The sequence below is a fragment of the Hemitrygon akajei genome, unplaced genomic scaffold, assembly GCF_048418815.1.
Source record: "Hemitrygon akajei unplaced genomic scaffold, sHemAka1.3 Scf000144, whole genome shotgun sequence".
Classification (NCBI taxonomy): Eukaryota; Metazoa; Chordata; class Chondrichthyes; order Myliobatiformes; family Dasyatidae; genus Hemitrygon; species Hemitrygon akajei.
The window spans coordinates 1,228,972-1,254,467 of record NW_027332030.1 but is presented as its reverse complement, the minus strand read 5'-3'; the positions used below and the strand labels follow the sequence as shown (position 1 = coordinate 1,254,467).

At 46.2% G+C, this 25,496-nt stretch overlaps 1 protein-coding gene across 2 annotated transcripts; it reads left to right on the top strand.

The window, feature by feature from the left end:
* Positions 1–1,460: 1,460 nt before the first annotated feature.
* On the top strand, positions 1,461–20,436 carry LOC140723896 (uncharacterized). 2 transcript variants are annotated; one of them, XR_012097994.1, is made up of 4 exons: positions 1,461–1,565; positions 6,236–6,405; positions 16,274–19,751; positions 20,168–20,436. XR_012097994.1 is itself a non-coding variant. In XM_073038435.1 (3 exons), exon 3 carries the CDS (start codon positions 16,655–16,657, stop codon positions 18,278–18,280), a length of 1,626 nt encoding a protein of 541 aa, XP_072894536.1. In that variant the 5' UTR covers positions 1,461–1,565; positions 6,236–6,405; positions 16,274–16,654; the 3' UTR covers positions 18,281–20,436. The 2 variants fall into 2 exon arrangements, 1 of the variants encoding a protein (XP_072894536.1); XM_073038435.1 differs by having other exon boundaries at positions 16,274–20,436.
* The last annotated feature ends 5,060 nt before the right edge of the window (positions 20,437–25,496 follow it).

Genomic DNA, 25,496 nt, shown 5'->3' with positions numbered 1-25,496 from the left:
GTGCCTTACGAGCCCGATTGAATTTTTTGATGATGTGACTAAACACATTGATGAAGAAAGAGCAGTAGATGTAGTGTATATGGATTTCTGCAAGGCATTTGATAAGGTAACCCATGTAAGGCTTATTGAGAAAGTAAGGAGACATGGGATCCAAGGGGACATTGCTTTGTGGATCCAGAACTGGCTTGCCCACTGAAGGAAAAGAGTGGTTGTAGACGGGTCATATTCTGCATGGAGGCCGGTGACCAGTGGAGTGCCTCAGGGATCTGTTCTGGGACCCTTACTCTTTGTGTTTTTTATAAATGACCTGGATGAGGAAGTGGAGGGATGGGTTGGTAAGTTTGCTGATGACACAAAGGTTGGATGTTTTGTGGATAGTGCGGATGGCTGTCAGAGTTTACAGCGGGACATTGATAGCATGCAGAATAGGGCTGAGAAGTGGCAGATGGGGTTCAGCCCAGATAAGTGTGAAGTGGTTTATTTTGGTAGGTCAAATATGATGGCAGTGAAAATGTCGGGAATGAGATGAGGGGAAATGTCTCCACGCCGAGGGTGGTGAATGTCTGTAAATCCCCACCACAGAGGGCGGTGATAACTCCGTGATCGTCTTCACATAAAACAGAGGTTGGCAGATTTGTGGAGACCCAAGGGATCGAGAAAATGTGGATCGGTAGAAGCATGTGGCTGAGATGGGAGAGTAGCCTCCATCTTGCTGATGGGTAAAGGGGCCGAATGGCCTCCTCCTGTTGTTTCTCACTTAATGTTTCAGTGTTCCTGTCCAGTGAGGCTAGAAGAATGTGAATAGAAATGAGTGTTTATAAACATAGACTGATTTAAATGACAAACACGAGGAAATTTGCAGATGCTGGAAATTCAAGCAACACACACAAAATGCCGGTGGAACGCAGCAGGTTAGGCAGCATCTATAGGGAGAAGCGCTGTCCACGTTTCAGGACTGTCGAAGGGTCTCGGCCCGAAGCGTCGACGGTGCTTCTCCTTATAGATGCTGCCTGACCTGCTGCGTTCCACCAGCATTTTGTGTGTGTTGACGGATTTAAAAGAAACCTGCTCATTTTCTGTGTGGGTCTGATTTTTGTGTCGGGATGGGAAGTGAATCAAAACTATAACTCTGTGACCTGGGGCTGGAGGGAAAGGGATCGGGGAAGATATGGAGGGAAAATCTAAATACGTATGGAAATGATATAGGGAAATAATGAAATAATGTGGGAAATGAGGCGGTGGGTAGGGCAGTATGTGAAGGGCGAGGAACAGTCACCGGTCACATGGGAGACCCTCCAGCGAAATGTGATAATGTTTTACCGCAGATCGGCAGCATTTGCGGGTTTGTTTCCGTGGCCCCGCCCACCGCCTGTGACGCTATAAGAAGCACATTGCGCATGCTCACAGGCCCGAGCCAGGCAGTGTTGTTTTTTTCGTTCTTTGTGGAACTGGGTCAGCGGCGGGTCCGGGTTCGGGATCGGGATCGGGAGGGGTTCCTCGCCCCCTTGGACGGGGTGCCGGAGACGGATTATTCTCTGCGGGGCAACACCAACGATTTCCCTTCGGTGAGTATTGAAGACGGTCCCGAGCGGGGAGTTCTGATGTTGAGTGGTGAGTTAACTTTCCCGAACTCAAACAAGAGAAAATCTGCAGATGCTGGAAACGCGAGCAACGCGCACAAAATGCTGGAGGAACTCAGCAGTCCGGGCAGCATCTCGGGGAAGAACACAGTCGACATTACCGGCCGAAACCCTTCGGCAGGACTGGAGAATAAAAGGTGGGGGTGGGGAAGGGAGAGAGAAACACAAGGAGATCGGTGAAACCTGAAGGGGGAGGGGATGCTTTCCCGAACTGGCGGCCTCGCCTCGCTTCCTTCACAGAATCTGCCGGGGTCGGTCCGGGTTGTGAGACCTTCACACCGAACCGTCTGAGATGAGCCGCCGCTCAGCCCCTGTTGTTCTGGCCTATTAGCCGGAGGAAGTAAAACATGTTTCTGGATTGTTACTGACAGAGAATTGTATAATTGCTGTTCTGTGTGTTATCTGAATGTACTTGCCTGTGATGCTGCCACAAGTCAGTGTTTCTCTGTACCTGTACCTTCCCGTACTTGTGTACTTGGCAATAAATTCAACAGGACCTGAGAAATCTCAGTGAGATTTGATTAGTGATGATCATCTTGGCAGCTCGGTAAGTCGAATGTATGAGACAGTACACTGTTAAATGCAAAACCCTGAACAGTGTTGATGATCAGAGCGATCTTAGACTCCAAGTTCATCTCTCCCTGAAAGAGACTGCACATATTGATCGGGTGGTTAAGAAGGCAAATGGCATGGTTGTCTTTATCAGTTGAAGCATTGAGTTCAAAAGTCGGGAAGTTGCGTTGCAGCTTTATAAAACTAGTTAAACCACATCTGGAGTGTTTCATACAGTTCTGGTCGCTCCCATTCTCGGAAGGATGTCGGGGCTTTGGAGTGGGTGCAGAAAAGGTTTACCAGGATATTTCCTGGATTAGAGGGCCTGAGCTTTAACGGGAGGTTGGACAAAATTGTGTCGTTTTCTCCGGAGCCGTGCCAGCTGGGGTGAGACTGGATGGACGTTTATAAGACTACCAGAGGATTAGAATCCATGTCTCAGAAAGGCAGCGTCCATTAGCAAGGACCTCCATCACCCAGGGCATGTGGTTTTCTCAATGTTACCAGCAGGTAAGGAGGTACAGAAGTCTGAAGGCTCACACACAGTGATTCAGGAACAGTTTCTTCCCCTCTGCCATCCGATTGCTAAATGGATATTGAACCCTTGAACACTACCTCACATTTAAAATATATAGTATTTCTGTTTGTTGCAAGATTTTTAATTTATTCACAGAAACATAAAAAACCTACAGCACAATACAAGACCTTCGGCCCACAAAGTTGTGCCAACATGTCCCTAACTTAGGAATTACTATGGTTACCCATAGCCCTCTATTTTTCTATGCTAGTATTTCTTTATTTTTCTCCAGGTACCTATTTTGCTGTCTTGTCATAACCATTTCAGCCCTGGGAAAAAGTCTCTGACTGCCCACATGATCAATGCCTCTCGTCATCTTATACACCTCTGTCAGGCCACCTCTCATCCTCCGTTGCTCCAAGTAGAAAAGGCCGAGTTCACTCAAACTATTCTAATAAGGCATGCTCCCCAATCCAGGCAACATCTGTGTAAATATCCACTGCACCATTTCTATGGTTTCCACATGCTTCGTGTAGTGAGGCAACCAGAATTGAGCACATTGGGGTGTGACAAATGTCAGATATTGCTGCAACATTACCTCTCGGCTCCTAAATTCAATCCCACGATTGATAGATAGATAGATAGATACTTTATTCATCCCCATGGGGAAATTCAACATTTTTTCCAATGTCCCATACACTTATTGTAGCAAAACTAATTACATACAATACTTAACTCAGTAAAAATATGATATGCATCTAAAATCACCCTCAAAAAAAGCATTAATAAATAGCTTTTAAAAAGTTCTTAAATAGTTTACTTAAATACATTGAATGGTAACTTAAGCTCAGTCCTAACCCCGGCACTTTAACATATCTTACTCCTGGCGGTTGAATTGTAAAGCCGAATGGCATTGGGGAGTAATGATCTCTTCATCCTGTCTGAGGAGCATTGCATCGATAGCAACCTGTCGCTGAAACTGCTTCTCTGTCTCTGGATGGTGCTATGTAGAGGATGTTCAGAGTTATCCATAATTGACCGTAGCCTACTCAGCGCCCTTCGCTCTGCTACCGATGTTATACTCTCCAGTTCTGTGCCCACGACAGAGCCGGCCTTCCTTACCAACTTATTAAGACGTGAGGCGTCCCTCTTCTTAATGCTGCCTCCCCAACACGCCACCACAAAGAAGAGGGCGCTCTCCACAACTGACCTATAGAACATCTTCAGCATCTCACTACAAACATTGAATGACGCCAACCTTCTAAGGAAGTACAGTCGACTGTGTGCCTTCCTGCACAAGGCATCTGTGTTGGCAGTCCAGTCTAGCTTCTCGTCTAACTGCACTCCCAGATACTTGTAGGTCTTAACCTGCTCCACACATTCCCCATTAATGATCACTGGCTCCATATGAGGCCTAGATCTCCTAAAGTCCACCACCATCTCCTTGGTCTTGGTGATATTGAGACGCAGGTAGTTTGAGTTGCACCATATCACAAAGTCCTGTATCAGTTTCCTATACTCCTCCTCCTGTCCATTCCTGACACACCCTACTATGGCCATGTCATCAGCGAACTTCTGCACATGGCAGGACTCCGAGTTATATTGGAAGTCTGATGTGTACAGGGTGAACAGGACCGGAGAGAGCACGGTCCCTGTGGCGCTCCTGTGCTGCTGACAACCGTGTCAGACCTACAGTCTCCCAACCGCACATACTGAGGTCAATGCATCATTTGCCTTCTTAACCACAGAGTCAACCTGTGTAGCAGCTTTGAGTGTCCTATGGACTGGGACCCCAAGATCCCTCTGATCCTTCACACTGCCAAGAGTCTTACCATTAATGTTATATTCTACCATCATGTTTGACCTAACAAAATGAACCACTTCACACTTATCCTGGTTGAACTCCATCTGCCACTTTTCAGCCCATTTTTGCATCCTATCAATGTCCCACTGAAACCTCTGACAGCCCTCCACACTATCCACAACTCCCACAACCTTTATGTCATCAGCAAACTTGCTAACCCATCCCTCCACTTCCTCATCCAGGTCATTTATCAAAATCACAAAGAGTAAGGGTCCCAGATATACTGTAAATGATTTAGTTGTTTCTTTTTATTATTTTATTTTGTTTTTTTTTTCCTTTCTATAATATGTATTGCATTGAACTGCTGCTGCACGGTTTTCAAATTTCATGACACACACCGGTGATAATAAACCTGATTCTGATTCTGAGTGGACAGACAATCTATTTTTCCTGGGGGTTGAAATGTCTAATATATTTAAGGTGAGAGGAGATGTAAGCAGCAAATTTGTTTCTTTACAAAGAGTGGTGGGTAGCTGGAAAACTCTGCCTGGGGTGGGAGACCCGACTGGTCACGTGATCCCGTTTGCCCCTCCCATTTAACAGCAGATGGGCAGCACCTGTGTATCTGTTTCCGAGGCCCTGCCCTCCGGATGATGTGACACTCACTTCGCGCATTTTCACTGTCTCCGGCCGGGCGGTGTTTTCTTTTCTGCTCAGTGCTGAAGCGCATCATCTGTGGGATCGAGGGAAGGGTCCTCACCTCCTGGGTGGGGGAGCCAGGGATCTGGATCACTGTCTGTGGGCCGAAGATATTGCGTTCCCATTGGTGAGTACTGAGACCAATCCCAAGCGGGGAGATCCGATGTGGGCCATGAGCCCCAAACTGAGGACCAATTACTCATTTATTTTCCAATTATCTGGGCTGGTCAAAAATGTGTCGACTTCACTTAATCTGCATTGAACGATCCAAACCTGGAGCCCAGGCGGTCTATTTCCGCAGAGTTGAAATGGGAGACCCACAAACAGGTCACGTGAGGAAGTTTACTGTCGATCTGCCCTACCCTTCACTTTGTGATGCAACATGACGTGGTGTGTGCTCAGAGTCCCCGGATGGGTCAGGATGCTTCCTCTATGTTGTGTTGGGGGATCTGACATTGGTCACTGAGTCCCGTTAACTTCCCCCAACTCGCCTCGTTTCCTGAGGCTGCTCACATTTGTCCTTGAGCTTTATGGCTGTTGTGTCTTCTCCCGGACTGGGGTGGGTGAGAAAGGAGAACGTCCCAGGTTGTGGGGATCTTTGATTTCACTGCCTGCTTTACCGAGGGACTGGGAAGTCTCGGGGGGAGAGTGGTTTCTGTGATGTGCACGTGGCCAAGTGGTTAAGCAATCTGAAGGTCATGAGTTTGAGCCTCAGGCCAGGCAGTGCATTGTATCCTTGAGCATGGCACTTAACCACACATTGCTCCTGCACATTTATAGCCCAGATGGATCAAATCACCTAATCTTGTTCCTGTGTCTTATGTATTACCATGACAGAATGATGGCTCCTTCTTATCCCATATTGTTTTGTGATGTGTGAGGGACAATAAAAGATTGTTCACTGAGATTATTATATTTGGCTTCAACGTTTAAATTTCAGTGAGTTTTGTTCTTAGTAACATTAAGCAGAAATGTTTGCTTCTCCTTTTCATTGTTAATGTGCTTCATTATCTCTCTGGTTAGTGTTAGACCTGCGGTGAGAGGTTTATTGGAAGAAAAACCCCAACTGGAAGCAAACCACAGCTGAAGATGTGGGAATAGCAACAAGTGAACCAGCCCGAGGATTGAGAGCATCAACTGGAGAGAACCCATCTGACTCGGAGATTCCAGTGATTCAGTCAGGAGAAAGTTTGGTGAGTCTCATTTACTCAAACACTGGTCCTTTAGACATTACGTACCTGTACAAAGGAAAGTAGGAAATATTTGGGAGTGAGACAGAATGTGCCCAGAAGAACCTGTTATGCCAGTATCAGTCTGACCCAGTTGTGAAGATGCCCCCCCATTATATTCCCTTTAAACTTTTCGCCCTTCACCCTTAATCCATGTCCTCTGTTTTTTTTTTCTCCCCTAGCCTCAGTGGATAAAGCCTGCTTGCATTCACTCTATCTGTACCCATCATAATTTTATATACCTCTATCAAGTCTCCCCTCATTCTTTTACACTCCTAGGAATGAAGTCCTAAACTATTCAACCTTTCTCTGTAACTCAGTTTCTCAAGTCCCGGCAACATCCTCATAATCCTTCTCTGCACTCTTTCAGCGTTATTAATATCCTTCCTGTAATTCGGTGACCAGAGCTGCACATGATACTCCAAATTCGGCCTCACCAATGCCTTATAAAACCTCACCATAACATTCCAATTCTTATACTCAATACTTTGATTTACAAAGGTCAATGTATCAAAAGCTCTCTTTACTACCCTATCTACCCGTGACACCACTTTTAGGGAATTTTGTATCAGTATTCCTAGATCCCTCTGTTCTACTGCACTCCTCAGTGCCCCACCATCTACCTTATATGTTCTACATTGGTTTTTCCTTCCGAAGTGCAACACCTCACACTTGTCTGTATTAAACTCCATCTGCCATTTTTCAGCCCATTTTTCTAGCTGGTCCAGATCCCTTTGCAAGCTTTGAAAACCTTCCTCACTGACCACTACACCTCCAGTCTTTGTATCATCAGCAAATTTGCTGATCCAATTTACCAAATTATCATCCAGATCATTGATAAAGATGACAAATAACAATGGACCCAGCACTGATCCCTGTGGCACACCACTAGTCAGAGGCCTCCACTCAGAGAAACAATCCTCCACTACCAATCTCTGGCTTCTCCCATTGAGCCAATGTCTAATCCAATTTACTACCTAACCTCCCATGCGGGACCTTGCCAAAGGCCTTACTGAAGTCCATGTAGACAACATCCGCTGCCTTGCCTTCATCCACTTTCCTTGTAACCTCCTCAAAACACTCTAATAGATTTGTTAAACTTGACCTACCACACACAAAGCCATGTTGACTCTCCCTAATGTCCCTGTCTATCTAAATAATTGTCGATCCTGTCTCTCAGTACTCCTTCCAATATTTTACCCACTACCAACATCAAACTTACCAGCCTATAATTTCGAGAATTACTTTTAGAGCCTTTTTTAAGCAATGGAACAACATGAGCTATCCTCCAATCCTCTGGCACCTCACCCGTAGATAATGACATTTAAATATATCTGACAAGGCCCCTGCAATTTCAACACTCGTCTCCTTCATGGTCCGAGGGAATACCCTGTCAGGTCCTGGAGATTTATCTACTTGCCTCAAGGTAGCAAGCCCCTCCTCCTCTTCTCTCTGTATAGGTTCCATGACCTCAATACTTGTTTGCCTTATTTCCATTGACTCCATGCCAGTTTCCTTAGTAAATTCAGACACAAAAAAACCATTTAACATCTCCCCAATTTCTTTTGGTTCCATACATAGCCCACCACTCTGATCTTCAAGATGACCAATTTTATCCCTTAACTATCCTTTTGCTATTACTATACCTGTGGAAGCTCTTACTATCCTTCACCTTGACTGCCAACGCTACCTCATGTCTTCTTTCAGCCCTCCTGATTTCTTCCTTAAGTATTTGTTTGCAATTTTTATACTCCTCAAGTACCTTATTTGCTCCCTGTTTCTTACACATGTCATACATCTCTCTCTTCTTTATCAGAGTTCCAATATCCATCGAGAACCAAGGTTCCTTATTCTTATTCACTTTGCCTTTAATCCTGAAACTTTGTTCCCAGGGTGTCCTCATGGGCCGTACAGAAATGATTTCAGCTGGTGACAGCCCTGTTTTCCCCTGTGGGGTAACCCTCATGTGGAATCAGGCTAATGGTCGGACCTTCAACCAAGTGAGTCCAGTCTCCGCTGTTAATCTGGCCAATTTACTCTTCAGAATGCCATTGGCTCTTTCCACTCTGCCAGCGGCCCATGGGTGGTATACACAGTGGAATTGTTGCTTGATAGCTAGTTTGTTACATACCCCTTCGTTTGCTTTCACCATAAAGTGTGGGCCATTGTCAGAGCTCAGCATCTCTGGCAGGCCGTACCTGGGAATTATTTCCCGTAATAATACATTCACAACAGTCACAGCAGTATTGATGGCAGTTGGAATAGCTTCAATCTATCTACTAAACACATCTATAATAACTAAGCAGTATCTATAGCTATGTACTCTAGGCAATTCAATAAAATCATATTGTAGACACGAAAAAGATCCACCTGTCTAGGGAGTCGTACCCGGTGTGCAGGGTACAGGTTACCAACCATTCCCTCCTTTCCCAGGTGTGTAAAATCATGTTTCTGATCGACTGATATTGGTAAAAACTATGTAGGAACACAAACCTGTCCTGCTGGGTGATCCAAAAACTTAGGCCAGGGACTTTCTGGCACCTCATATGGGACTACAGTTTGCACTCCTCCACAGAGGTGTTTCCCTGAAAAGAAATAACTTGAGGTAGCTGTAGAGTGGTGTATAAGTTCTTTACAAAGGTGGCATTACTAATGGGGTGGCCAAAGGAAGTCAGGAATCCCCATGTTCCTAGAGAGCCCTGTAGTCATGTACAATTCCAAATGCATAACGGGAGTCTGTGTAAATGTTCCCACTTTAGTCTGTTGCTTGGATACATGCACGAGTCAGAGCAAACAGCTCAGCCTTCTGGGTGGAGACAGCTGCTTCAAAAGATGCCTGCTCAATTACTTCACTGTCCATCACTATTGCATAGCCATAATATCATTTTCCTGCTGGATCCACAAAAGAGTTTCCATCCTCATAAAACGTTGCCTCAGGCTAGAGGGGGTATTGCAGAATGGATGGGAGAGTCTGTCCTTCTTTCACTGTGATCCAGACGGCTAGAGGGGGTATTGCGGAATGGATGGGAGAGTCTGTCCTTCTTTCACTGTGATCCGGACAGGAGGGCTGACTTCATGGACTGAAATTGCCCAGAGATGGGGGACAACATCTTGGGTTCGGTCACTATTAAAAGAATGTCTTACCAGATGTCCTGTCTTCACCTCAGACTCCTTCCAGTATCGGAGTTGGCCCGCGCCAAGTCTTGCCAGTTTCCCTCGGTGCTGGAGGCCTGTTTCGTCAGGGTGTGGGCAAGGAGCCCTAGTCTCTTTGGCTTGAACCCAGGGCAAACCCTGAAGGTGGTATGGGGAACCACCAGTCCTGTCTGTCGTCAAAAGAAATCTGGAACTTCAACCAGAAATGCAATGTCGTCTCTTCCTTTAACCTCTCCAATCACCGTGACTGGGAATTTCTGTCCCTCGAGGGGTGCATAATATTGGCTTTCCTCAGTTGAGCACCATGTAGGGCCATAGCACAGAGTCACATGGTAGCTGGCCACTGGCAGACGGGGTTCAAATGCAGTGGAGTCCAGAAAAAGTGCCCACCACTGGGTGATCAGAGGAAGCTATCAGTTGTTTGCAGTTCCAGCGTGCTATCCTTGTCCGTGCATAGAATCTCGACTTCCAACGGGCAGAGCAAGTCTCTCCCTATGAGATTACACCCCCGTCTGGTGGTGACTGTAAATGAAACCTCACACTGGTTCCCCTGGAATTCCACCTGCAGTGGCTGGGTACGTGAATACGTACGCTCCGTGCCTTCGAAACCAGACAGAGTGATTGTAGCGTCTGATAGCTGGAAGTCCTTTTCCGATACTATTTCCTGATCGAGAGTGGTTGTGGTTGCCCCCATATCAATCATAAACAGAATTGAAACTCCAGCAACTGTCAATATTACATTGGGCTCTTCCTGAGGGGTGGTACTCACGGTAGGAAGCATCCTTGCTTGTCAATTTCTAAACGGGTTGTTGTCCCCACCTGTCCCTTGGTAGGTTTTTGTTCCCATTTCTGATCCCCAGATATAGCCCATTCACATCCTTCTTCCTGCTGAACATGTTCACTTTAAATATCAGTTCCTTTCGGGGTTGATCAGGAATCGAAAATCAGGTCCCAGTAATATGTCAAAGCTCGTCACATTCGATTTCGGTCATTGTCAGGCCAGTCCATATTATCTGTTTTAATCATGTTGGCTTAGTTGGTAAGTTTTGGAGCAGTAGGGCATTAAACTGGGGGGGGGGGGGGGGGGGGGGGGAGACAGGCTTGGTTTCCTGTGAAAGTGCCGTAGCAGGCCACAAACCACTCCCAATAGTCTGGTCCCCATTCCCCAGGCTTAGGTAAACTGGGGGGGACAGGCTTGGTCTCCTGTGAAAGTGCCGTAGCAGGCCACAAATCACTCCCAATAGTCTGGTCCCCATTCCCCAGGCTTAGGTAAACTGGGGGGGACAGGCTTGGTCTCCTGTGAAAGTGCCGTAGCAGGCCACAAATCACTCCCAATAGTCTGGTCCCCATTCCCCAGGCTTAGGTAAACTGGGGGGGGGGGGGGGGGGGGACAGGCTTGGTTTCCTGTGAAAGTGCCGTAGCAGGCCACAAATCCCTCCCAATAGTCTGGTCCCCATTCCCCAGGCTTAGGTAAACTGGGGGGGGACAGGCTTGGTCTCCTGTGAAAGTGCCGTAGCAGGCCACAAATCCCTCCCAATAGTCTGGTCCCCATTCCCCAGGCTTCGGTAAACTGGAGGGACAGGCTTGGTCTCCTGTGAAAGTGCCGTAGCAAGCCACAAATCACTCCCAATAGTCTGGTCCCCATTCCCCAGGTTTCGGTAAACTGGGGGGGACAGGCTTGGTCTCCTGCGAAAGTGCCGTAGCAGGCCACAAATCACTCCCAATAGTCTGGTCCCCATTCCCCAGGCTTAGGTAAACTGGGGGGGCAGGCTTGGTCTCCTGCGAAAGTGCCGTAGCAGGCCACAAATCACTCCCAATAGTCTGGTCCCCATTCCCCAGGCTTAGGTAAACTGGGGGGGACAGGCTTGGTCTCCTGCGAAAGTGCCGTAGCAGGCCACAAATCACTCCCAATAGTCTGGTCCCCATTCCCCAGGCTTAGGTAAACTGGGGGGGACAGGCTTGGTCTCCTGTGAAAGTGCCGTAGCAGGCCACAAATCACTCCCAATAGTCTGGTCCCCATTCCCCAGGCTTAGGTAAACTGGGGGGACAGGCTTGGTCTCCTGCGAAAGTGCCGTAGCAGGCCACAAATCACTCCCAATAGTCTGGTCCCCATTCCCCAGGCTTAGGTAAACTGGGGGGGACAGGCTTGGTCTCCTGCGAAAGTGCCGTAGCAGGCCACAAATCACTCCCAATAGTCTGGTCCCCATTCCCCAGGCTTAGGTAAACTGGGGGGGACAGGCTTGGTCTCCTGTGAAAGTGCCGTAGCAGGCCACAAATCACTCCCAATAGTCTGGTCCCCATTCCCCAGGCTTAGGTAAACTGGGGGGGGGGGGGGGGGGACAGGCTTGGTCTCCTGTGAAAGTGCCGTAGCAGGCCACAAATCACTCCCAATAGTCTGGTCCCCATTCCCCAGGCTTAGGTTTGCATTCAGGTACTTTAGAGATGTTTACAGGTTGCTGGAGAGCCCTTTCCAAGGCTTGAATGATCTGGTCTCTCTGTTCATTCTCATTATGGTTTCCCGCCTGTAACTCCTGATAGGTTTGGTCTCTCAATTCTGCCTTCCATTTCCGTCCTTCATCAGCTGAGAGAATCATGCAGCAGAGACTGAATAAATCTTGCAGGGTCATGTTAAACATTTGTATGGTACTGTGGACACACTGAGCAAACTGTGCTGCTTTTTCTTTTCTACCTGGGGCCTGATTCATGATCATTATCATTTCTCGAGGCTTCCAGGGTGTATACACAGGAATCACTGAGCGCTGTCCCTCCTCCTGCTCGTGGATTGGGCAGCATTTGGGTGGGCAGTTGTCTTTGTGGAGTCACTAACTCTGGGGATTTATTGGATTCTTCCCTCCCTGTCTCGGAATAATCCTGGGTATTCCCTTTCTGGATCTCAGGATGTAGTGACATCCCTTCCCTATGCCGCTGTTTTACCTGAGTGGCCACCGTATCTGGGTACTGGGAGGATTGGGGTTCGGGAGCACTGGGTGAACTTGGCCCCTGGTAAGGTAGGAGAGGTACGGTGAGTGCCCACTCCTCATCACGGTCACTGTCCTCAAACAGGGTCGATATGACAGACATGGGTTTGGGATCCCTTGTGTCCCTATCAGTTCGAACTTTAGACTGATATTCCTGCCCTTCTCTCCTATCTGGGCCGGCCTTGGTTTGCTTACGTTGTTTTTCCTGCTCTCGTTTTTTAGTGCCCATCCACCCATTCACGCTTCGCTTTTAGTGGCTCCCAACCTTTGGCGTTCCTTCTGCAGTACAGACCTCTATCCCTTTCTCACATGTATTATTCCTCCAACTTGCTGATAATATACTGTTCCGCTTTACATCTTCATTCAGCCCATCTGCTCAGCACTCCCTATATTGGGATCGTGTTTGTGACTCCAAATGTTGAAGTTGAATAAAACTCGGGAGACCAGCTTCTTATCGTCACCACAGTTCATTTTCCAGCAGGAGTTTGAGACCCAGTTGTCAAAGGGAAGGCATGTAAGCACTGCCACCATCTGACTAGTGGACTGATTTAGTCAGGTTACAGCCATATATTTATACATAGTAAGCCCCATACATTCCTATTGCGAGATGTTATTTGAACTGGTACGTGCACTAAGTCTGTTGGCTCCAAACTTAATTAGATAATAGAGTTTGCTGACTGAAGGTTTTAATTACAGATGGATATACTATCCAGTCCTTATCAGTTATTCCCTTTGCAAGGCCCTGACTTAATTACAAACAGATGTTTATTCCTGTCCTTATCAGAGAGTCCTCCTCCCTTTACTCAAAAGAGGGTACAATGTATAATGTTATCAACTAATGAGGGTACAGTGTATATTATCATCGCTCAGTATGTCACTCTGCAAGCCACAGAGAACTGATAATGAGCCTGTCTTAGCTAACCACTGAAGACAGTGTTTACTTTGGTTCAAATATTCCTATTCAATCCCAATTATTCTTTTAGCCAGAGGTTACATAGGTTCAAAATGATTTTATTTAATATATCCTTAATTCATCAGGAGGGTTCGGGGGAAATGTTTTTGTCTAATCTAGAAACTGGTGTCACCTGTGTGTATTGTGGCGATGCAAAAGTTGCTGTAGAACTTACAAGTGGGAAGAAGTGGAGTGATATTTGGAAATCTGACTTTTTAAAGCGTAATTTAGCAAGTAAACCACATATGCACAATGTGCAAAAGCTCTGGTAAGAAAGTCCTTCATTACCTGTTACAGTCCTGCTACATAGTTTGTGTGAGAAAGCAGATGAACTCGATCAAACCCAGAGGAGATCATAGTTCTTATCGACAGTGATTTCCTAGCTCTTAAAATGAATACCTCACTATATAAAAATCACTGTGCACATGTTGTCACTGGGTAAAAATAAGCACAGTACATGATTTATGTGCACACTGGTCATTAGAAATTAGAGGGGGTATTGGAGGGAAGGTGCAGAGACCTTCAGTGGCCCTGATGCCCTCACCTACAAGATGTGCATCCAGCTGCAGCTTGTAGCCCTGCACTTGAAGGAGCTCGGACTTGAAATTGTTGAATTCTGGATCAGCTGGGAGTCAGAGGGGGTGATAGATGTGACATGAAGAGAGGTGAGTTACACCCAAGGTACAGGACGCAGGAAACTGGGTGACAGGCAGGTGAATGAAGTTAAACAGCCATCGAAGAGTAATCTTGCGGACATCCCACACATCAGCAGGTGGACCACTTTAGAAACTTTTGGGGGGATTACCTGGCAGTGGAAAGTCAAATAAGTGTTAGGGGATTCATTAGTTATGGGAATGGAACAAGGAGGGGACTAATATCCTAGTATTAAGGCTTGCTGGAGCTAGTGTGGTGAGAGGGTGAAGTGGTTAAAATAAGTTGTAGGGGGAATGGGAGCCAGAGTGACTGAACGGATAGTGGAGAGGGTAAATTGAGTCAAATTGAATTGACTTTATTACATACATACTTCATACACATGAGGAGTAAAAGTCTTTACGTTACTCTCCATCTAAATGTGCAATGTGTAATTTATAGTAATTTATAATATATTGTTTATACATAGCACAGTCAATATAACATCAACATGCAATTATATCAGCATGAATTAAGCAGTCTGATGGCCTGGTGGAAGATGATGTCCTGGAGCCTGTTGGTCCTTTTGCTGTGGTACCGTTTCCTGGATGGTGGCAGTAGGAACAATTTGTGGTTGTGGTGAATTGGGTCCCCAATATCCTTTGGGCCCTCTTTACACATCTGTCTCTGTACATCTCCTGAATAGTGAGAAGTTCACATCTACAGATGCACTGGGCTGTCTGCACCACTCTCTGCAGGGTCCTGCGATTGAGGGAAGTACAGTTCCCATACCAGGCACTGCTGCACCCAGTCAGCATGCTCTCTATTGTCTCGCTGTAGAAAGTTCTTAGGATTTGGGGCCCACAACAAGCAACTTCAACCATCTGAGGTGAAAGAGGTGCTGCTGTGCTCTTTTCACAACACAGCCAGTACGTAGAGCATTTGAGATCCTTGGTGATGTTTATGCTGAGGATCTTAAAGCTGTTCACCCTCTCAACCCCAGATCCATTGATGTCAATAGGGGTTCACCTGTCTCCATTCCTCCTGTAGTACACAATCAGCTCCTTTGTTTTTGTGACAATGAGGGAGAGTTTGTTTTCTTGACACCAGTCAGATGTTGTTCAGACCTCAGATATCGATCACTCCTACCTTTTCCTTTCCAAACAAGTTTGGCCAGCTTCTCTGTCACAGAAACATGGAGGTGTTCGGTACGGAAACAGGCTATTTGGCCCATCTAGTCAATGCTAAAAAAAACATTTAAGGTATCTATTGCAACTACCTGACTGGAACCATCGTCCTCCATACCCCTACCATCCAGGCTCCCATCCAAACTTCTTTCAAATGGTGAAACTGAGCTCACATGAACCCCTTGTGCTGACATCTCATGCCACACTCTCACGACCATTTCAGTAAAGAGCTTTTCCACATGTTCCCGTTAAATTTTCACCTTCCCCACTTACCCATGACCTCAGTTGTCATCCCACACAACCTCAGTGGAAAAAGCTGCTTGCCTTTACGCTATCTGTACCCTCATAATTCTGTATACTTCCAACAAATCCTCATGCAATGTTTAATGACCTTGTCTATGTTTAGTGCATTTTTTAGGTGTATAAGATGATGAGGGGCATTGATCGTGTGGATAGCCAGAGGTTTTATTTGCAGGACTGAAATGTCTAACACGAGAGGACATAGTTTTAAGGTGCTTGGAAATAGATACCGAGGGGATGCCAGGGGTAAGTTTTTTACCCAGAGAGTGGTGGGTGCATGCACTACACTGCCGGCTATTTGTGTGAGAGTGTTTCAGTTACTGTGTGGTCATGAACCCATGCAGCTCAGTGGGAACAGGGAATAATATCAATCTAGAGAGTCAGACTGAGCCAGGTCACAGATTGGAGATGGCAGAAATGCCCCATTCTTATAGAGACAGGAAGAGCATCAGAGAGTTTGATGGTCATTCCAGATACCAGCACTGTGCCCAGTTAGAAGGTGATTTCTCTCTCCAACTTGGGTTGAACTTCACTGTAACAGTGTGATGCCAGATCACACCTTGACAACTTATGTGAACTCATCTGAAATGTTGTCCTGCACCCATTGACAGATATTGTAAATCTTTTTACAGGTCAAAAATGACAAGGAATTTGTGTACAGGAATCTGGAGCTCAACACACCAGTTTTGCTGTCTCTGTCCAGATATTTAAGAAGTGGAGCAAGGGATTCACTCGATCATCCTTCCTGTTCAGACTGTGGGGAAGGATTCACTGAATCATCTGATCGACATTTTGCACAGGGTGGAACGATTCATCTGCTCAGACAGTGGAAATGGAATCACTCGGCCTTCTCAACTGAAGGTACATCACTGGGCAAGGCCATTCACCTGTTTTGTGGGTGAGAAGGGATTCAGTCAGTCTTCCCACTTGTGGACACGCAAGTCAGTACATAGTGGGCAGAGGCTGGTCATCTGTTGAATTTTGGGGAAGCATTCACTAGGTCATCTGACCTAATGGCTCACCAGCGAGTTCACACCGGGGAGAGGCCGTTCACCTGCTCGGACTGTGGGAAAGGATTCACTTGCTCATCTAAACTGAAATTACATCAGCGTGTTCACACTGGGGAGAAGCCGTTCACCTGCTCAGACTGTGGGAAGGGATTCAGCTGGTCATCTCACCTGAAGGTACATCAGCGAGTTCACACTGGAGAGAGGCCGTTCACCTGCTCAGACTGTGGGAAGGGATTCACTATGTCATCTAATCTGAAGATACATCAGAGAGTTCATACTGGAGAGAGGCCGTTCACCTGCTCAGACTGTGGGAGGGGATTTACTTGCTCATCCCAACTGAAGGTACATCAGCGAGTTCACACTGGGGAGAGGCCATTCACCTGCTCGGACTGTGGGAAAGGATTCACTTGCTCATCCGAACTGAAGGTCCATCAGCGAGTTCACACTAGAGAAAGGCCATTCATCTGCTCAGACTGTGGGAAGGGATTCACTCAGTCAGCAAAGCTAAAGGTTCACCAGCGAGTTCACACTGGGGAGAGGCCATTCATTTGCTCGGACTGTGGGAAGGAATTCACTTGCTCATCCGAACTGAAGGTTCATCAGCGAGTTCACACCGGAGAGTGGCCGTTCACCTGTTCATACTGTGGGAAGGGATTCAGTTGGTCTTCTCAATTGAAAGCACATCAGAGATTTCACACTGGAGAGAGGCCATTTACCTGCTCAGACTGTGGGAAGGGATTCACTGCGTCATTCCACCTGAAGGTACATCAGAGAGTTCATACTGGAGAGAGGCCGTTCACTTGCTCAGTCTGTGGGAGGGGATTTACTTGCTCATCCAACCTAATGGCTCACCAGCGAGTTCACACTGTGGAGCGGCCGTTCACCTGCTTAGACTGTGGGAAGGGATTCACTTGCTCATCCGAACTGAAGTTACATCAGCGAGTTCACACTGGGGAGCGGCCGTTTGCCTGCTCAGACTGTGGGAAGGGATTCTCTTCTTCATCCCAGCTACTGAGTCACCAGTCAGTTCATACTGGGGAGTGGCCATTCACCTGCTCAGTCTGTGGGAAGGGATTCACTCAGTCAATTCAACTGAAGGTACATCAGCGAGTTCACACCGGGGAGAGGCCGTTCACCTGCTCAGTCTGTGGGAAGGGATTCAAATGGTCATCTCAACTGCAGAGACACCAGTCAGCCCACACAGGGAAATGGCCATTCACCTGCTCAGTCTGTGGGAAGGGATTCACTTGGTCATCTAAACTGAATAGACATCAGCAAATTCACACTGGAGAGAGGCCATTCACTTGCTCTGTCTGTGGGAAGGGATTCACTGAGTCATCCGAACTGAAGGTACATCAGCGAGTTCACACTGGGGAGAGGCCGTTCACCTGCTCAGTGTGTGGGAAGGGATTCATTCGGTCATCTACACTGAAGGTACATCAGCGAGATCACACTGGGGAGAGGCCGTTCACCTGCTCAGACTGTGGGAAGGGATTCACTCGGTCATCCAACCTACAAGCACACCGTTCAGTTCACACTAGGGAGAGGCCAATCACCTGCTCAGACTGTGGGAAGGGATTCACTTCGTCATCTCAACTGGAGAGACACCAGCAAGTTCACACTGGATAGAGGCTGATCTCCTGCTCAGAGTTTGGCATAAGATTCTCTCAACCAAATCAACTGAATGTGCATCATTGAGTTCACACTGGGGAGAGGCTGTTCACCTGCTGTGAATGTGGGAAGCGATTCACTCAGTCATCTAACCTTATGCAACTCTCACTTCGGCTAGCAGCTGAACTTTTGGAGTGATAACTCCCCAACCCAGCTAACTTAAGAAATGTCATTCGGGTGGATGCTTCATGATGTGTCCCGTTCCTAATCAGTACACTGAAATAACAAACTGTACACAATATGTGATTAAACAATTGAGATTTATAATTCTTACTTTGACTATAGGGTTAGTAAAGAAAACAAAAAGAAAGAAAAAGGGCCCACTCTCTCCATTCCCGTCTTCTCATCTCTCCCCAGCAAAAGGTGGTGAAATTCTCTCTTCCAGACTCACAGGAAAGAACAACATTTCTGCCATTGGATAGCCCCGCATTCCCAAACCCTGTTATCTCTAGTCAAAACCTAAATATTGCTGCTACAGAGAAACAATTACCTCAGCAGTGAAACATTGCATAGAGGCCATTACATTAGCAGTGAAATCTTACAGCATGTTATACTTATGACTCACCGCCGGGTTCACACTGGGGAGGAAGTTTCAATGAGCTGCATGCTGGATATTTGTCCATCACCATTGCTGAATGCAACTTCGAGAGTGACTGTCGGTGCTGAACTCTGCAATTATTACTGCTGCTCACCACACCCAGTTCTGCACCCTGGTCACTGGGCATGGGAGGAGTTTCTTCTGCTGCACATTCACCTCTAATGGGACTGGAGTTTAATATTCTGGGTCTGAGACAAATAAATCAGTTCTATTTTAAACTCTGTCTTTGGAACTCTGTGAGTTTACAACACAACTAGTGTACTCAGGCCGGCTGGACCCTGCCAGTGATTCTGTTCCTTGACAGTCCTTTTAAATCCTCCCCTATTGTTCATCTCCTGCTGTCCAAACAGTCGCCATGCTGTGGGTAAAGATGTTTCCCTGAACTTTTCTACTGACTGAAGAAGTTGCACGCATTGCAGTTCTGTCTGAGATGTTCTTCACCCCTCTAGTCTCTGGGCTGACAAAGAATGACATTGGGTGTTAACCTCCTTATTCAGGGCTCATTTCCTTATTTTGGGCCATTTTCCCTGCTTCTAAAGGGTTGCTCAAAACACCATTCTCCTCTAAAGACTGAAATCAGAATGGAAAACCATCCGTTGGATGTTCAACGAAGCAGGGTCAGAAACCAGAGGCAGGTCCGCACAGAGCAGAGTTTGGGGCTCTGGACAATGGTCGGGATAAGAATGTATGATGAGGAGAAGGAAATCAGCAGCAGGGCGTGGCAACAAATGACAGAGTAGCAAGATTTTGAAGCTCATTTGTCGGAAAATAATTCAGTTGTCTGACTGCCAACACAGACAATGCCTGTTGTGAGATTCCCCATTTGTTGAGGCACGTGTGTGTTGAGAATGGTGATATCTATTGAAGCAGTTGTTCCTGCTTGTTTATCCTGTAATATTATATCCGGATAGTTATTTTAGATTAACCTGTCTGTTATAATGTATTGATTATAATATAAATTGTGAGATTCTGTCCCTAACTGGATATGGCTTCAATTTATGGTGCCTTAATGAGGTGATGGAGGTCATTCATGAGTTTGTATTTTAAAGCAAGATTTTGGTGAATGATATTTGCCACTTGATTGTACCTGCATAAGTAATCAGATTGAGTTAAACTGCTGCAGGATCCTGGAATATGTTGGATTGTGTCTGGTTTCTCTTGGCATTTTCTGCATTTATTGCCTTGTTTGTTTTTATTGTATGTATTTGTGAGTTTTTATTAACCACCTTGTCCTGTATTTCTGCAAGGAATCCCTCTGTTTCTGGGAAGAGGTGTCCAACTCTCAGTCAGGTGCTCGATGCTTACTTTTCAACATCTTGTCTGCTCAGATCATTGGGATGTCTCCCATGGAGGGTCATTCTCATTCTGTTTGTTAATGTTTTCTTCCATATTGATTATTCATTTTTCTGAGTTGGCCTCTCATTTAAGTTTTCTGGTCTTCTTAGCACAATTGCATATACACACTTGGAGTGCTGAATCCTGTGTACTTTTGAAGAAAATATATACTTCAAAGTTTTATCTGACTGTTGTGTGAATTTTTTTTTCATTCATGTTATTCCTCTTCCTCCTGTCTAAGGTACTGTTTGAGTGTAAGTAGTCTTTTCTGAAGTTTTCTAAAGTTCTTATTTATCTTTGTAAATTTTACTGATTGAAGTGGGACTAAGGTATTTTTATTTTTAAAAAGTCAATGTCGGTATTGATGAAAGTGTTTATTGCCTTTGTTGTATTTGTTAATTATTGAGCTCTGTTTGGCAGGTTTTCTTAAGCCTCGAACTAAATTTTGTCAAAGGTTCTCCCTATTTCACACTATTTTCTATTGTCTTTGCTTGTTGATATTCCAGGTATGTGGGTATCAAGAGTCCTGGTGAAGGGTCTTGGCCCGAAATGTTGATTCCCATCCATAGATGCTGCCTGACATGCTGAGCTCCTCCAGCACTTTGTGTGTAGTTCTCTAGATTTCTAGCATCTGCAGGTCCTCTTGTTTCCCCACATACTTATTTTTCTTGAAATAACAAGCCGGTTGTAGTGTCGTGTAGCTCTGTTGGTAAAATATTAAATAAAAACATGAGAAAGAGGTGGCACAGGGTTGGAAGATGTAGAATATCAGTGGGTAGAATTAAGGAAGAGCAAATGTAAAACAAAATCCCTGATGGGAATTGTTTCGAGCCCCTCAAACAGTAGTAAGTATGTGATCCACAAATTACAAAGGGAGATAGAAAACGCTTGCCAAAAGTGTAATGTTAGGATAGTCATGGGGATTGTCATGCAGGTGATTCGGAAAATTAGGATGGTGTTGGTCTCAAAAGGAGGAATTTCCTAGAAAGCCTACAAGATGCTTTTTTCGAGCAGCTCGTGTTTGAGCCCAGTTGGAGATCAGCTATTCTGCATTGGGTGTTGTAATGAACCAGAATTAATTAGGTCACTAAAGTCCAAAGAACACTTAGGGGCAAGTGAATTTAATATGATCAAATTCCCCCTGACATTAGTGAAGGAGAAGCTAAAGTCGATGTGGAACAAAGAGAATTAGAGAGGCTTGAGAGAAAAATTGGTCAAAATTGATCTAAAAAAAAAACGTGGGCATGGATGAAAACAGAGTAGCAATGGCTGGAATTTTTGGAAGCAGTTTGGAAGGCACAGGATATACACAGTGGCATGCAAAAGTTTAGGCACCCCTGGTCAAAATTTCTGTTACTGTAAATAGCTAAGTGATTAAAAGATGACCTGATTACAAAAGGCATAGTTAAAGATGACACATTTCTTTAATATTTTAAGCAAGATTACATTTTTATTTCCATCTTTTGCAATTTCAAAATAACAAAAAAGGAAAAGGGCCAGAAACAAAAGTTTGGGCACCCTGCATTGTCATTACTGAGTAACATCCCCTTTGGCAAGTATCACAGCTTGTGAACACTTTTTGTAGCCAGCCAAGAGTCTTTCAGTTCTTGTTTGAGTAAATTTCGGAGTTCAGTCAGAAGTAGCAAAGTACTGATTGTGGAAATTACTAATGAGAATATTGTTAGAGGCACAGAGAGCAGCAGCAGCACTGAAACAGGCCTTTTGGCCCTTCTAGTCCATGCCGACCTGTTTTTGTTATTACTGCCTAGTTCCAACTAACTGCACCCGAGCCTCCATACACCTCCCATCAATGTCCTCACCCAAATTCCTCTTTAGTGTCTAAATCGAACCCACATTCTCCACTTCCACTGGCAGCTCATACCACACTCTCACCAACCTCTGAGTGAAGAATTCCCCTTCAGATTCCCCGGAAATACTTCACTTTCACCCTGAACGTTTGTCCAATGTCAGGGTGAGAGCGAGGACGGGGCAGAGAGGGAAGACAGTAAGGGGGAGGGGGTGGTTGAGTGTGGAGAGGGAAACAAAGCGGAGTGTTTATACTTAATATCTTTCAGAAAAAAGTAATTGTTTGAACTTGCTGCAAACCTACTTTCCATACCCTGTACATTCTTAACCAAATTACTGATCCAGATGACAAGTAGCAGTGGTTGATGTTCAAAGTAAATGTTATTATCAGTGTACATATATGTCACCACATACAACCCTGAGATAGTTTTTCCTACAGGAACACTTAGCAAATCTATAGAATAGTAACAGGATCAATGAAAGATCAAGTGGAGCATAGAATTCAACAAACTGTGCAAATGGAAATATCATTAAATATCAATTAATATTGAGAGCAATGTGGTGTAACCCTGGGGAACCTCACTAGGCTGGGGCCTCGAGTCCAATAAACAGCCTCCCACCATCACTCTCTGCTTCCTACCATCAAGACAACTGTGCATCCAGTGAGCCAGCTCTCCCTGGATCCCGTGTGATCTGACTTTCCACAGCAACTTACCATGTGAACCTTATCAAAGGCCTCACTGATGCCCATATCGGCCCCGATCCTGGGACAGAAGTGTCACAGATCAGAGGGCATAGATTTAAGCAGAGGATGAAGAGGTTTAGAGGGATCTGAGGAAGAGATTTCTCACTCGGAGGGTAGCTGAAATCTGGAACACACTGCCCGAGGTGGTGGTGGAGGCTGGTCCCTTCACAACATTTACGAAGAGGATGAGCATTGAAACTGCCGAGATACAGTCGGCTATGAACCAAGTGCTGATAAACGGGACCGGTGGAGACAGTTAGTGGATGATCAGAACAGGTATGGCCAGCCAAAGTCCTGTTTCCGTGCTGTGTGATCCGCCACTCCGGACATGCAAAATTAACAATGGTGGCACCGAAAGGCATTGATTTCAAAACTCCACACCCCTCACCAACCTGAAATAAACCAGACTGAACCCTTTTGTCACCACTGGGAATATCTGTTTCTGTCAAGGTAATATACCAATTGATCACGTCTGCTGAACAACTGGCAATTGGTGAAGTTCCTGTGTTTTCTTCTGTTAATGTTGCCACCCTACAGCAAAACTAACCTCACTGTGTCAGAATCGGTGATTAAATCAGACTCCAAACACTGCTTTCATCCCTGCACGTTATAACTGGAACCATCTCACTGAGGGTCTGTAGACACAACCCCTGCCCTCTGCACATGTGATCATATCTCCCCTGCTTCTGTCATTTCAAATACCCTCAGAATGGTTTTCTGATTCAGTCTGAAGGTTATGGTATATTCAGCTCGTCCTCAGACCTGACAAACCATGTCTTCCCACAGCTGGTTCCACCTGTTGGTGTGTCCTCTTTCCTCCACCTCCAGGGAAGCTGCATCTCCACACAAACTCCTCACTGGAGACGACTGTCTGTACCCGTGACACAGGAAATCATATCACTGTCACTCTCCTGATACCGTGTCTGACCTGCTCACCTCCGGGTACCCTCCATCAACAAGCCTCTTCCTCAGTCACCGTCTGTGAGATTATATAAAAATACAATTACTGTAAAACGATCTATCAGACAGCTCCTGTACCCCTCCACCTCTGACCATGCTTCGCTGGTTAAAACTCTCTCTCCCTTTGTAAACACCGGATGTCCCACTAGATCCGAACCATCTGTACAAACCCGTGTCCTCCTCTGATGCAAAGGTCACTGACCACCCCCCCCCCCCCTTCCCAATCTGCAGTCGCAGCCCATGGTCTCCCAGACTCTGGGCTCTGTAACAAACACAATGTTAACAGCAACATTACACAGTAATTAATATGATCAGAGAATTGCTGCTTCCCGAAAGGACACGCCAACAGACTCATCCAATTGCCCAGATTCTCCCCAGTTAACAACTTATTTTGTCCCGGGACCTCTCTTCCCCGGGTTACAGAACGTCCGATCACCACTCTGCTCCCACATCCCTCATCCGCTCACTCACCCCACACCTATACATCCACCTATCAGCTCTATCCACACAAACAGACAGATCCCCTTCGTTCCAAGCATCCTTCCGGCTCGGGGAACCACAACTTACCGATCCCACAGCGTTCGGGCCCAAAGCTAAAACCGGAGAGCCCGGAGCTTCCAGCCGTCCGGCCGAGCTCGATCCCGGGCCTTTCCCTCTGCAGTCGGCCCCAATTTACACAACCCCGGGATCAGCCCCTTACTCATCGCTGCCCGAATAGGAGATACGCCGCGCCTGCGTTCAGCAGGAGGTTCTCCGTAGCCACACTGGTGGACAGAGGTCTGCACAGCGCCACCAGTGGTCGGAGGCCAGAGGGACAACGGAGAGGGAAATCACAAACACGACGAAGTCCTCAGATGCTGGAAATTCAGAGCAACACAAATAAAATGCTGGCGGAACTCAGCAGGCCGGGCAGCCTCTATCGAAAAGAGTTTCCAGTTGAACCCCCCTTCAGGACTGAGATGGGATGGGAGAAATATCTGAATAAAATCGGGGCGGGCGAGGAAATGTCTCACTGGAAGGTGACAGGTGAAGCCAGGTAGGTGGGAAAGCTCAAGAGCAGAAGAAAATAGAGTCTAATAGGAGAGGAGAGTGGAGAATAGGAGAAAGGGTTGGAGCAGTGGACCCAGAGAGAAGTGATAAGCAGGTGAGAGGACGTGAAATTCGTATTGGAAATCACATGAGAGGCCAGAGGTGGAGGTGAGAAAATCTTATGGCGGTGCTTTGGAAGGATAGATTAGAGAGCTCCTCTAGGGAGGCTATTTGGGTGGAATTGAGGAATGGGAAAGGTGTAGTAACACTGATGGGAGTGTATTATAGGCCACCTAATGGGGAGCGTGAGTTGGAAGAGCAAATGTGTAAGGAGATAGCAGATATTTGTAGTAAACACAAGGTGGTGATTGTGGGAGATTTTAATTTTCCACACATAGATTGGGAAGCTCATTCTGTAAAAGGGCTGGAAGGTTTAGAGTTTGTGAAATGTGTGCAGGATAGTTTTTTGCAACAATACATAGAAGTACCGACTAGAGATGGGGCAGTGTTGGATCTCCTGTCAGGGAATGCGATAGGTCAGCTGACAGATGTATGTGTTGGGGAGCACTTCGGGTCCAGTGATCACAATAGCATTAGCTTCAATATAATTATGGAGAAGGACAGGACTGGACCGAGAGTTGAGATTTTTGATTGGAGAAAGGCTAACTTTGAGGAGATGCGCAGGGACTTAGAGAGAGTGG